The 14,501-nt window shown below is 40.0% G+C and overlaps 1 protein-coding gene across 1 annotated transcript in view; it reads right to left on the reverse strand.

Annotated features, from left to right (window-relative positions):
• Positions 1 to 14,194, reverse strand: part of TACR1 (tachykinin receptor 1) — a 162,620-nt gene extending 148,426 nt beyond the window's left edge. The window contains exon 1 of the mRNA XM_043918480.1: positions 13,679 to 14,194. Within this exon, the coding sequence (XP_043774415.1) occupies positions 13,679 to 14,067 (389 nt within the window). The 5' untranslated portion in view covers positions 14,068 to 14,194. The remainder of the gene's footprint in view (positions 1 to 13,678) is intronic.
• Positions 14,195 to 14,501: the final 307 nt, after the last annotated feature.

Genomic DNA, 14,501 nt, shown 5'->3' on the forward strand with positions numbered 1-14,501 from the left:
GCAAGAATGATACCTATTTCCCTTCCTGCATTGATATCGAGGGAATTGACAGAGGGAATTTGTTGCAGTGAAATAGAAAAGAAGAGGAATGAGTTTTTCTTTGGTTTCTTTCCCTTTCCTGAGAACAAAGAAGATATAGAGAACAGTGAGCAGGCCTGATCACTTCTTGTTTTTACCTTAACTGTTCCTAATCTGTAGTCTGTAACTAAGTTTGCGTTTCTCAAAACCAACCTGCTACTATATAAGCTACTTCCAGCTCCTATCACCTCCCTAACTCTGCAAGTTACATCCTGCCCCAGTTACCCTTTAACTCTATGCTAATTACATCTATGCTAATTACCTGGTGCTTACCTTTACCGCAGTTTCCCTTATAGTTCTTTATTTTTTCATTTCAGAAAGAAAGCCATAGTACAATACACCAGAGGAAAACAAACCCAATTACTGGGTTACCTGATGCCAGCTATGACTTTTGAAACAAAATAAGAAGAAGACTGCAAGACTTTCATTACTTTGAGCCTATCATTTACTCTAAGACCATGAGACCCAGGCTATAGAAAGTCTCTCAGTTCTCATAGGAAGCGGGGCACAGTTCTTGAGGCACTAGCCTACTGTGTTCTCTCCCCTACTGGTTGAAGATTTAAGGCATCTTTCTATTTCTTCCAAATTCTGTCTCTGTATTTTTTATTCAACTTTAGTGGCAGAGAAAGCCAAGGTTTTGGTGGCAACAACACTATGGTTGGATGAACCGAAAGGAAACCTCCCATTAGCCCCCAACATTAAAGGGCACCAGTCAAGTACATTTCATATCTATGGGTAGATATGTATGTTCCCTGGGTTTCCCTGGTGGCTCAGTGGTACAGAATCTGCCTGTCAATGCAGGAGATGCAGGTTCAATCCCTGGGTAGAGAAGATCCCCTGGAGAAGGGAATGGCTACTCCAGTATCCTTGCCTGGAGAAATCCATGAACAGAGGAACCTGGCAGGCTACAGGCCATGGGATGGCAGAGTCAGACATGACTTAGCAAGTAAACAACAAAATTTGTCCCATATATATGTATATATATAAACACATACATCTTTTAAGACTGGAAAAAAACTTGCTGATGGGGTTCTAATGGAAACAAAAGTTGAAGGCATAATAATTGATACAAATAAAATGAAAATTTATATAAACTGGTATATTTAAATAGATTTATATAAGATGGTTACATCTCTTGTGCCTAATTATAATGTAGGATAAATACTATGACTCTCATTGGGGAATGCTTTCCCTGCCTGTTATTATAAGACAAGGCATATAAATCTGCCCCTTAACAACATTAATTAAACATACCAAAAGAAACCAACAGTGCTACCTGAACCCTCATAATATGAAATTAAAATTGAAAGCTCATATTCAGGGGCTAATAAAGATAATATTAGTGATTTTTGCTCTGGGCTTAAGAGGGTCTTTGTTGAATGTCTTGTGCTAACTTTTGAAAGCATGATAAATTGAACCCTAACTTTGTAGCAAATAGAACCCTTGATTTGCAGTTTAGTTGAAAATTTTCTCACTGATATAAAAAAAGTAAAAAAAAAATATTGTTGGGCAAATCATTCTTTTAATATCATTTAGTTGGCAGACCAGTTCTTAGGGGGAAATAAAACAACTGTCTTTGTCTTTGTCTTGCAAATCTCTGTAAATCAGAAATGCAAACACAGCACACAATAATCTGAGACTAAGCCAAACTAGCTCCATCAGGTAAGACCTGAAACTGAGGGAAATAAAAGGAGGAGAAAGTATTAAAACTCAAACTACGGGAAAGGTTCCATCACCCAAAATCTAATTCCCAGCTTCCTTAGGATCTATCAAGGACAAATATAAATCTTAAAAGTCTTACCACAAACAGTAAAGCCTTAATTATCTGAGCAAGTGAATTTAACTATTGCAGCTATTGTTTATAAACTTGTAAGTTTTTCTTGTAATACCTGATTCATAACATTTTAATTTTTTAACATGAAACCATAGGATATCTAGTTTTTCTGTTTATATGTCTGTGTACATTAAACATATAATAATTTCTGCTTAATGATATACCCAATTGGAGCAGAATTCCAGAGAATAGTAAGGAGAGATAAGAAAGCCTTCTTAAGTGAATAATGCAGGGAAATAGAAGAAAACAGTAGAATGGGAAAGACTAGAGATCTCTTTAAGAAAACTGGAGATACCAAGGAAATATTTCATACAAAGATAGACACAAAAAAGGACAAAAACGGCAAGGACCTAGCAGAAGCAGAAGAGATTAAGAAGAGATGGCAAGAATACACAGAACATCTTTACGAAAAAACTCTTAATGGCCCAGATAACCGTGATGGTGTGGTCACTCACTTAGAGCCAGACATCCTGGAGTGTGAAGTCAAGTGGGCGTTAACAAGCGTTACTACGAATAAGTTAGTAAAAGTGATGGAATTCCAGCTCAGCTATTTCAAATCCTAAAAGACGATGCTGTGAAAGTGCTGCACTCAATATGCCAGCAAATGTGGAAAACTCAGCAGTGGCCACAGGACTGGGGGAGGCCAGTTTTCATTCCAATCCCAAAGAAGGGCAATGCCAAGGGATGTTCAAATTACCATACAATTGCACTCATTTCACATACTAGCAAGATTATGCTCAACATCTTTCAAGCTAGGGTTCAGCAGTATGTGAACTGAGAACTTCCAGATGTAGAAACTAGATTTAGAAAAGGCAGAAGAACCAGAGATCAAATTGCCAAAATCTGATGGATAATAGAAAAAGCAAGGGAATTCCAAAAAACATTTACTTCTGCTTCACTGACTACGCTAAAAAGCCTTTGACTGTGTGAATCACAACAAACTATGGAATATTCATAAAGGAGGAGGCAGGAATATTCATAATGTGGAGGCAGACCACATTACCTGCCTCCTTAGGAACCTATATGCAGGACAAGAAGCAACAGTTAGAACGGGATGTGGAACCACAGACTGGTTCCAAATTGGGAAAGGAGTACATCAAGGCTGTGTATTGTCACCCTGCTTATTTAACTTATATGCAGAGTACATCATGAGAAATGCCGGGCTGGGGGACTCACCAGCTGGAATCAAGATTGCCTGTAGAAATATCAACCTCAGATATGCAGATGCTACCACTTTAATGGCAGAAAGTGAAGAGGAACTAAGGAGCCTCTTGATGAAGGTAAAAGAGGGGAGTGAAAAGCTGGCTTAAAACTTAACAGTTAAAAATGAAGACCATGGCATCTGGTCCTACCACTTCATAGCAAATAGATAGGGAAAAAGTGGAAACAGTGTCAGATTTCACATTCTTGGCCTCCAAAATCAATGTGGATGGTGACTGCAGCCACAAAATTTTAAAAATTCGCTGGCTCCTTGGAAGAAAAACTATGACAAACCTAGACAGCATATTAGAAAGAAGAGATATTACTTTGCCAAAAAACATTCCATATAGTCAAAGCTATGGTTTTACCAGTTATCATGTACAGAGATGGAAGTTGGACCAGAAGGAAGGCTGAGCACTGAAGAATTGATGGTTTCCAACTGTGATACTAGAGAAGACTCTTGAGAGTCCCTTGTATAGCAAGGAGATTAAACCAGTCTATCCTAAAGGAAATTATCCCTGAATATTCATTGGGAGAACTGGTGCTGAAGCTCCAGTATTTTGGGCATCTGATGTGAAGAACCGACTCATTGGAAAAGACCCTGATGCTGGGAAAGATTGGGAACAAAAGGAGAAGGGACAACAGAGAATGAGATGGTTGGATGGTGTCACTGATTCAATGGACATGAGTTTGAACAAGCTCCAGAAGAAAGGCCGGGAAGCCTGACTTGCTGCAGTTCATGCGGTTGCAGAGAGTCAAACAGGACTTAGCAACAGAAAAACACCACCAAATGGAGCATTGGTCACAGGACAAGAGAAAGCTGATATTTAACACACGCAAACTAGATTTATCAGAAAACTTCCAAGATTGAGAAGTGTTCAAAGGCGAAAGAAACACAACTTTAACAAATTGAATATCAGTGAAAACACATGCAGCAAGTTAACATTTTTTCTATGACCAAATTCTCCCTCAAACATAAAACACACAAATGAAGCTTAACGTGAGGGTGGTGCCTTTGGGACATGTAGGATGTGGGACATGACATGTAATTTTGGAGATGGTATAAAAGAAAATGATTTGGTTTTTTTGGGCTGTAACACAGTTGACTACTGAACAATGCAGGGATTAGAGGCACCAACCCTTGAAAATCCACAGTACTATTTATAGTACTCCATATTTGTGGATTCAACCAATCGCTGACCGTGTAGAACTATATTATTTACTATTGAAAAAATTTGGGTATAATGGACCCATGCAATTCAAACTCCTGTCATTCAAGAGTCAGCTGTATATAATATCCAAATACTTGGCTTCTGGTGAAGAGTATGTGCATCTCCACAGATGGGAAGGATGCTGTATGGCATTTGAAACAGGTTTGCTGACTCAATTAGAAGTATTTTATAGTTTATATTTATGGGGGTAGAGGGGAAGGATATAAATGTTTCACCTTGCTGCTGTTACACCTGATGTAGAAGCATCCAAGAGGATGCTGTGACAGAATAATGGTGTGTCATGGGTTATTAGAGATTGCAGATTAGGAACTTTTCATGCAGTTCCATTCCTTTCCTTTTCCCTCTCTCCTTGCCACAATACTCCACAGGGTAACTTTAATTAATATCCCTTTTTTTTAATCAGGTGGGAAAATTGAGGCCCAGAGAGGCTAAGTATCTTGCCCATATTCACAAAGCTAGTAAGTGTAGAACCACTGTTGGAACCTCTCCTACCCTGAACTCCATTATCAAAAGTCAGATGTGAGGTTATTGAAAGACACTCATATGCGAAAGACATGAAACGCGCTCCACGGAGAGTCCCGAATATTAAACGGGCACTTCACACATTAACACTCACACTGAGGTTTATGTCACACAGCTGTCATTAAAGCATCTTTTCATCCCTGGGTTTCCTTATCCATAGAGCCTCAGATTTCTTCTTCTGAAAGTTGGAAACACAACTTCTAAAGGTGGCAAATCAGTTTCTAAAGTAAGTCAGTTTCCCAGGCTGTCCTCAAGATCTATGACTTTCTCAGGACACTCTGCTGAAATTTTCCTGTGTCTGTGATGGTATTTTAATATGGTATAGTCTAGGTGTTCAACAAATACTGTAGATATAGGACCTGGAGGGCTGGATGGAGGACAGATTTTGCTGGTCCTGCTTCAGGAAAGATAAGTAAAGCAGAGAGTTCACTTCCTCTTGCTAGCAAAGGTGTTGAAGAAAAAGCCAGTGGGATTGCAATAGTTGGACCACAAAAGGGTCCATGAAATATCTCAGAGTTTTCAGTATGCCTTGATAGGTTGGAGCTAAAGGAGAAAGGATAAACACCAAGGTAGAAAGGATAAACTGGAGAAGGTGATGGCACCCCACTCCAGTACTCTTGCCTGGAGAATCCCATGGACGGAGAAGCCTGGTAGGCTACAGTCCATGTGGTTGCTAAGAGTTGGATATGACTGAGCGACTTCACTTTCACTTTTCACTTTCATAAACTGGAGAAGGAAATGGCAACCCACTCCAGTATTCTTGCCTGGAGAATCCCAGGGACAGAGGAGCCTGTTGGGCTGCCGTCTATGGGGTCGCACAGAGTCGGACACGACTGAATGCGACTTAGCAGCAGCAGCAGCAGAAAGTATAAACACCTCTCTAAACCAAAGGTATTCTTCTGGAGTATAATACCTGTTGGGGACAGGGTGTGGGTTGGGAATCCAGTGGGGACCAGTCAAGTGAAGTCTGAAAGAGACAGGGGAATCAGAACATGTAGTTATTCTTGAACAGGGGTTTAAATAAAAAGTTTTCTATTTTGTAGCAAAACATCCTGGTAGACAGAAATTTGGTCTGACTTTTTCTTTTGCTTCAAGGCATAGGATGATAGGTGTGCTTTGAAGTCTGATGTCTGGTTTTCAGATTTTGGTTGGCGTGTGCAGAAGACAAGTACAGTCATATCAACCACTATACACACACTTTAATCGGTTCCTATTCTGTGCCAGGTAACAGGAAACCAGATAAGCATTCCTGCTTTCATGGTGCTTGCAATTTAGTGGGTGGGAGGGTGTGGGAAAGATCAACCAGTTATAGAGAGTTGCATAAACAACATATGAATATCCTGCATGAATGACAGGAATACACAAGAAGGACACCTCACTAGACCTGCAGATTAAGGTCAGCTTCTTAGTGGAGGAAGCACCTGAACTAAGTCTAAGAAGACAAAGTCAAGAGGTAGTACACCAGCCCTATAGCAGGTGGATCTGAACAAAGTAATGGTAATAGGGTAATGCTCAGCTCTGGGCATTATTTAAACTCTCAGTTAAAAGGACCACTGGGCTTCCCTGGTGGTTCAACTGGTAAAGAATCCGCCTGCAATGTGGGAGACCTGGGTTCGATCCCTGGGTTGGGAAGATCCCCTGGAGAAGGGAAAGGCTACCCACCTCAGTATTCTGGCCTGGAGAATTCCATGGATTGTATAGTCCGTGGGGTCACAAAGAGTAGGACATGACTGAGCAGCTTTGACTTGAGCAAATGGGAATAGCAAGTAGAGACTAATGAGGATGCAAAGATGAAGGAACTAGGGACAGTTAACCAAAATAGAGAAGCTTCAGGATGGATCTATCAGAGAGATGGCCACATGGAAGAGGCATTGTATTAGTAAGAGCAGCCCCAAATCAAGGTCATTATTCCCTCAACAAAAGGAATGATTTTATAATGATTCAAAGTGGAATGAATTTAACAATTGAGACAACTTGAGTAAAATATTTAAGCAGAATTTGATCCTCTTACAATGATGCTGTCTAGAAGGTTGTGGGGTTGAATTATTATTTGAGTGAAAATTTGTCAAAAGGGCTCTAACATGCTCTCTGAAACAGTAGGACCCTTATATCACTTTCCTTAGACTATATATAATTCAAAAGCCACCTTGAGCAGGAGCGTACAGGCAGATGTCTAAGGCACATGAATGCAAATTGCATGGATCTCCAAGTTACTAGAAAGTGGCAAGTATGAGGATGATGCTAAAAGAAATTGTTGCTAATAGTCTATCCAAAGTGGAAACAAAATTCCCATTGGTATCGAGGCTTAGATGAGACAGTGTATTGGAGAAAACGCATCATAAGGTATCATTATAAATTGTATTAATATAAAATCCTCTTTCTAGTTTCCAGGTGACAAACATGAATAAATCATTATGATAATCCCCAATCCAATGCTCTTGAAGTTTATTTTAAAAAACCCAAACTTCACATTGTTTTCTCTGTACTTTGCTGTTTATTTCCTCTTCCTTTTCTTTATTTTACTCTAAGTCTTTCCCACATTCCCAAGGGTAGACCTTTCCTTTGTCTCCAAACTCCCTCTGCGTGGTACTAATTGCATTGGGTTATAATGGTGTTCGTAACTGTGTTGATAGTTGAAGATTGAGAGCAGAAGGGCAAAGGCAATATTTTACTGCATTAGCATCTGGTACATAGTAAGTGCTCAATAAAGCTTTGCTGAATGGACAAATGGATGAAGAAGAGGCCATTTCCCTCCTTGCATCTAATTTTATCCCTCCCCACCCCCCTCCATCATACTGTGCTGACACTGTCTCTAACAGCTCGCCAATGTTCTCTAATTGCCAAAACTAATGTCATTATCCTTGGATTCTAATGATGCTATAATTAATATAACCCATCATAATTCATCTCTTAATTTTTGTCACTCCATATGTCCTGATTATTCCACTAACTCTCTGTTTCTTTTTTTTTTTCCCCCTTCTAATACCTGGTAGAACATTTCCATGAATCTTTGGCTTCTTTTCTGGAAATACATATATAGGTAAAAGAGATATTCTCTACTTTCAAATTTCCAATAAGCCATCTGTTTAGAAAATTCCTAAATGTAGATTTTGTTTCCCTAGGTTCTTATTCTCTAGCCCCACCTCGCAATTTGCTTGTTGGGCATTTCAGACTAATCATTATATTTTCACATAAAATCCAACAAAAACTATATTCATTTTCTTCTGACCAACTCCTTGATTCACCTGTGAATTCACCCAAATTGAGTCAGCCTGTCATTCTTCCCAAATACTTCACAACTTTTTATTTCCATATTGCTGTTGTATGGTTTGTTTTACCTAGAATATCACCTTTCTTTATCATCTTCTTTACAAATCTTATCCAATCTTCAAGGCCCAAATCAGTTACCACCTTTTGAAGCCTTCCTTGATCATCACCGCTAGATTACCTCCTGCCTCTTCAGTCCTATAGAATTTGTACAATACTTATGAAACCTATCATATAACACCTTATGTTATAGTTACCTTTGAATCATTATGTATCATAAGCCCTTTAAGGGAAAGCATGAGGCCCTGATTCAGGTACCATGTACCTGGTGGCACTATCCCTTGATGGACTGGAGGTCTTTGCCCAGTTTAACAGTGAGTGTTTCTCCCTCATGATCCTTATTCTACTACTTTCTAATTGAACAATAGTAATAGTGGTCAAGTCTTTTGGTCCTATGAAGTGCTTTTACATTGAAAATTACTCTTTATTTTCCCCCAGTTGAACCCATATATGTTTCTGACAGCCAACCCCCCACCCCTACCAAACAAGAGCTTTGACCATCCAGGACCCTGGGGGCTCCTATGAGTTGGGAGAGGATGTGGCAAGTACAGTGGGGGAACTCCAGAGTAGGTGGGCAGTAGACCTCTCCAGGAAAGGTCCTGCAGCCAAAATGATTCATCCAAGATGCAAAAAACTCAAGAAGATCTGTATCAACCCTTATATTCAAAATTCATGGTTTGAAAAGACAGGGTCAGTTACCATGGATGAGCTTCTAGTGAATGAACATTCTCAGCAATACCTGGGTGCTTAGTCATGGACTGTAAGATCTATCTAAATTAGTGGAAAGGATCTTGGGATCTAAGACTTGCCTCCGGTTGTGATGGAGAAGGACTGCCCTGAGATATACAATGGGATCCAAGTCTGTCAACAAGGTGAGGTTCAAGGACAGACTGCAGGTCTAGCAGAGACTTGGGAAGCAGGCTATTTAGACTAGCAGCTGAGTATGACTGGGACAGAGTGGGATGGATACCAGGGAATCAGTAAGCAGAGTTTTGTTATGTCTTGGTTCCTCTTTTAATCCCTCAGAGAATTCATTCCCTCTTTTACCTTCAAATGAGGAACTATTTTTTGGTCCTGAACAAATTTCATATTGTCCAGAGACCATCATCATTTGGATGTTTTCTTTCACTCAAATATAATATATCTGTTTAGACCCAGTCTGAGAAGTAAGCAACATTTACCTTTGATTCGCTGAAGTTATAACAGCCCCTGACAGGTAAAGAAACAGTGTTATCAGACCAGCCCTTTTCTGAGCCTCTGGCTGCTGTGAGCTAGGTTCCAAGTCAGGTTCCCATTTGCTTCTATTGCCCCTCTTGTGGGGCTTAAGGATTGGCCCCCCTCCCCTCTTCTTAGATGCTGCTCCAAAGAACTGGAGCCAGTCATCAAGACTGGCTCCTAAGAAATGAAAGTGTCATCTCGCAGGGTCTTCCAACTTCTAATTTCATAAACATCACACACATACCTTTTAGTTTTTAAAATATGAAGGAGTTTAAAAATTTTGTTTTGAGTGAGAGAAATTACAGATTTTTAAAAAGAAAAATCCTTGGTATTTGTTGGAGTTTAATTAGTAAACCTAATATGATTTAGTATATTTGTCTCTGCAACCTTAAAAAATTCTAGGCAGCCATTGCCTTCAGTAAATGGGTATTCCTTCTGAAGGGAATCTCATTATCTCTCTCTGTCTCTCTCCCTTCACTCTATGGAAAGTCTACAGGAAAGATTCAAATTAGTTCTACAATCTGCAGCTGAAGTCTTTTTCTCTGCCTACACTTTGTTTCTAGAAGGAAATTTGGCAAAGTTTACCAAGACAGTTTGACCCAGCTATTCAGTTTTAAGGAGTTTATTCTATGAAAAGAACAAGGGATGCTCTCAGATTTCTGTCAAGGATATTAATTTCACAGTTACTTGTAATCATTAAAAATAGAAACAATATACATCTAAAAATAGAGGAATGATGAAATAAATGATTATAGCTATGCAATATAATGCATCCTTTAAAAATCTTATTTTGAAAACTACTTCATGATTTGGAAAATGAAACAAAACAAAACACACGAAAAAACAACTGTTGAAACTGTTTTTATTACAAAATCCAAAATGTGTATTAAATATGAGTGACTCTATGTGGCATAAGTAACAGAGAAAAAGCAAGTATAAACTAGCATTCCAGACCTTTATCCAGTTTTCTGTAGTGGAATGGTAGATTTTTACATTTTTTAAAATGGAGGTCTTGGAAATACAGCCTTGAGACCTTATTCCTAACTCTACCTTGAACATAGTTATAAACCCTGAGCATGCCATTGATAATGTTCTTCCAAATGTTTCTATAGGAGCATGTATTATTTTATTTGTTCATTCATTTAATCAATAAGCATATAGTGACTGTTAAGTACCAAGCACTCTTCTTCATTCTGAGGAGATAAAGTAAACAAAACAGAAAAGACATGTTCCATGCTCTGCCCAGGGTTTAGAATCCTTTAAAATTAGGAAGAAGCATTCTTTAAAATTTCATTTCATTTGGCCCAGTAATTTTATTTCTGGGAATCTACCCTAAGGAAACAATCAAGAAAACAAAATAAAACTATCATACAGAATTAGTAGATTCTCAACAGTAGGGAGATGGTTAAAGTAATAATAGCATATTCATATAATGGAATAATATTAATAGGAAGCTACTACCACTATGTTACTGAAGAGTTTTAATAACATGAGAAAATATTATTAATGTTTTCCATTAATATCAATGGAAAAAATAACCCACCAAATTACCTAGAATCTTACTTCAATAATGTAGTGAAATAGTCATAAAAAGAGAAATTCAAATGTTAACAGGTGTTACTTTTGCATGGTGAAGTAGTGGGTGATTTGTATTTTTGTGTCTATGTTCTTCATGAACGAAGTTTAATTTTATAATAAGGAAAACCATGTTACTTTTATTTTTTAAGATAATTCAAAGATTATCTGTTAAAAATGCAAGGAGCATACAAAAAGGTAATTTAACATTTCCTCCAGGTCGGCATTGCCAAGGCAGAGTAAAGAAGAGATCATTCATATGGAGAGAGCTGGAAGCCTCTTCCTTTCTAAAACAATCTAGGGAAAGAATGGATGACCATGCCTGTAGGATAGCTAGATTCATTGCAGGGCCTAAGGGGATTAATTCACTCTGCTCACGAGCAGAAAAGGAAAAACAAGAAGGAGCATTGGAGAACCTAGAGACACAGCCTTGAGGCACCATCCCTGACTGTACTTGAACTCTAACCCTGACCATGCCTGATAACCTGCACGTCAGGCACAAGTGGCTTTTTTTCGTTGTCATTTCCCTCAGCTCTGACACCAGAGATCTTCTGATTTTACTGAGGGTGTCACAGCGGGTCAGGGTCCTGTGTGTGGTTTGCCTAGAGACAAACAGCAGAGCCTGAGGTGTCAGAGTCCAGGCAGCCAAAATCTGGCTCCTTTCACAACCCACTGTGAAGACTTTGACCCTGAATCCTACCCCTCACCTTCTAAGCGCAAAGAGAAAGAGAGGTGCTTGGAACATGTCATTTCTGTATCAGCCAAAGCAGGAGAGCTGTCCGTTGGGGCTCCATCAGCTACTGAATGCTTGGGCTCACGCTGACCATCAGGTCTCCCTTGAGCTCACAAGTATCCAATGAAGTAAATATATCAACTTTCCCTCTAAGTTAGGGATAATCAAGATAGCATGTGTAAAGCTGAAATGGCATCAGACTTCACTGCACATAAAATCAGTTATACATCACGCTATGAGTTTTCTAAGTTTAAGGGGGCTGAGAAGTTAAAGGAGCAAGTCACTGCAGAAAGACTTACAGGTGTACGTGACATCCAACAAAACAAATGTCTAAAAACCAGAGTAGCATAAGAGAGAAATTCTCAAAACAATTCACTTCAGTATCACTTTGAGTAATTGGTTTCTCTTCTACATTTAAAATATAAAACCACTCACCACAATTTATTTTACACATTACATATTAAGCACATAAGAGTTGCATAAAGGGAACTTAAAAATCAGCATTTGGATATCACTGTAAAAGAAACATAGTTTTCTCTGATTTAAAAAGAGAGTTGGCTATAGAACCCGCTTAAATCAATCACAAATTTTATGCAAAAGAGTTCAATAATTTTGGGAAAAAATTTTTGAAGCTTTTCTCTTAGCTTCTTCTTTGTGTTTCTCATATTTATTTATTTCAGCAAGGCTATCAGAAGGACCCATTTCAAAATCACAGTGGCAGGTGTTTTAAACATACCTCCACATCCTAGGTAAACATTTAACACTTGTGAACCCATAGATATACACATTAGAGACCTAGGGCACTCACAAAAAGTCAATACAAATAGAGCTATGCTCTAATAATTAGTTTTTCCATCATGCCACCTTAGGACCCATTTGAAAATGCCAACATTTTCACTATTAATCAGCTTCTGGAATCCTAGCCTGTTGGATGCAGGAAAGAGCTCTCAATTGCCTTTGATTGCCTTTGCCAAGCATGTTTCTCTATGGATACAGACAGTCTAGAAACATTGGCCTTACATGGCAAGAGAAATTTTGAAAAACTCCTGGATCCTGTATGTGGAGTTCCTTAAGAACAACATAGCTGCCTCTCATTCCTGAATGAGAACTCCTAGCAGCATACACAGACCTTAATTAAAATTCTGCATTTTATGATTCTGATGGAATGCTCTTAATATCCAAATAATATTAGAGGGGTGATGGGAGCAGAAAGCCCCTGAATCTTCAGGAAAAAGTGAAAATGAGGAATTTTGCCTACAGGTACTCAAAACTGGAAAGCATCAAGAAGCTGCACGGCAGAAGCGCAGACCTGCAGGGACTCACAGTGCCCGGTCAGGGCCGGGCCCTTGGCTACACCCTGGGGACCCTTTTCAGGCTGTAGAGGCAGAGAGAGGAGGAATATACGGAAAGAAGCAAAGCAGGAGTTGAAAGGAAAACTGTCAGGGAGATGAGTGGAGAAGGGGAAAAAAAGAGTTAAATGAAGGAAAAAGGCGGGGGGAGGGGGGGATGTTTCCAGGCGACTCAGTAGTAAAGAATCTACCTGCCAATGCAGGAGATGCAAGTTCAATCCCAATGTGGGAAAGATGCAGAAGAGAATGGCAACCTACTCCAGTATTCTTGCCTGGACAATCCCATGGACAGAGGAGCCTGGTGGGCTACAGTCCATGGGGTTGCAAAGAGTCAGACATGACTGAGTGATTGTACACACATATGTACATGTAATGGAAAGGAGACAGGTGACCAGTGAAAAGGAGAAGAAAAGAAAAGAGAGATAGAAAAGCATCAGATAAGATTAAAATCCCCCATCAACAACTGACTCAGCTAGCTGTCAGTACAAATGCTGGGTACAAGTGGTCAGTCTCCACCTTGAATCATGCACTACTCAACCCTGAAGCTCCATAGCAATGCTACCTTCCTTTCAAGATACTTTTCCCCTTTTTCCACAAAGGTCAAGCTCACCTATCGAAGGCCACAGCCGTCATGGAGTAAATACTGGCAAAGACAGCAGCAATGGGGAAGAAGTTGTGGAATTTGCAGTAGAACAGGCCATAGTACCACTCGTTGTGGACGGCGTAGGTGAAGTTCACCACTGTGTTGAATGCAGCCATGGAGGCCTCTGCGAAGGCCAGGTTCACCAGAAAGTAGTTGGTAACTGTCCTCATTCTCTTGTGGGCCAAGATGATCCACATCACCACCACGTTGCCCACCACAGAGGTCACCACGATGACTGAGTAGGCAGCTGCCCAAAGGACAATTTGCCAGGCCGGCTGCACAAACTGGTTAGGCTCCGAGATGTTGGTGGAGATGTTTGGGAAGAGGTCTGCGTCCACTGGGAGGACGTTATCCATTCTTCTGCTAAGCGATTACGCCCTCCTCTCTATACACACACAGACCGTTTTGCAGCAGGGTCCTGAGCCAGCGCCTGAGGTCAAAAAGTCCTGTTTAACCCAGACGGGTGGGCTCGCAGGCTCTTTCTGGACAGAACCCTTTCCTTACAAGCAGAAGACTTGACGCTCAAATAAAATCTTCTAGATGTGCTGTATATCCTTGGCTTTGAATTCCTCCACTTTTAAGCTTCAGGAAGCGCTTGAGTTCTGTAATCTGCAAAACAGCGTCTCTCCTACGTGGAGCTGGAACAGAGAAAGAAATTCCACGGGTCACGGTTCCAGGAAGCAGGAGACACCCCTCCACCTTACTGCACCTGCTGCTGCTTGCAATTGCTATTCTTCCTGCCTGCAGCGAGAAAGGCAAAGCCCCGTGCTGCGTGAGGACCTGGGGGGCG

Source organism: Cervus elaphus, chromosome 11 (genome assembly GCF_910594005.1).
Source record: "Cervus elaphus chromosome 11, mCerEla1.1, whole genome shotgun sequence".
NCBI classification, from domain to species: domain Eukaryota; kingdom Metazoa; phylum Chordata; class Mammalia; order Artiodactyla; family Cervidae; genus Cervus; species Cervus elaphus.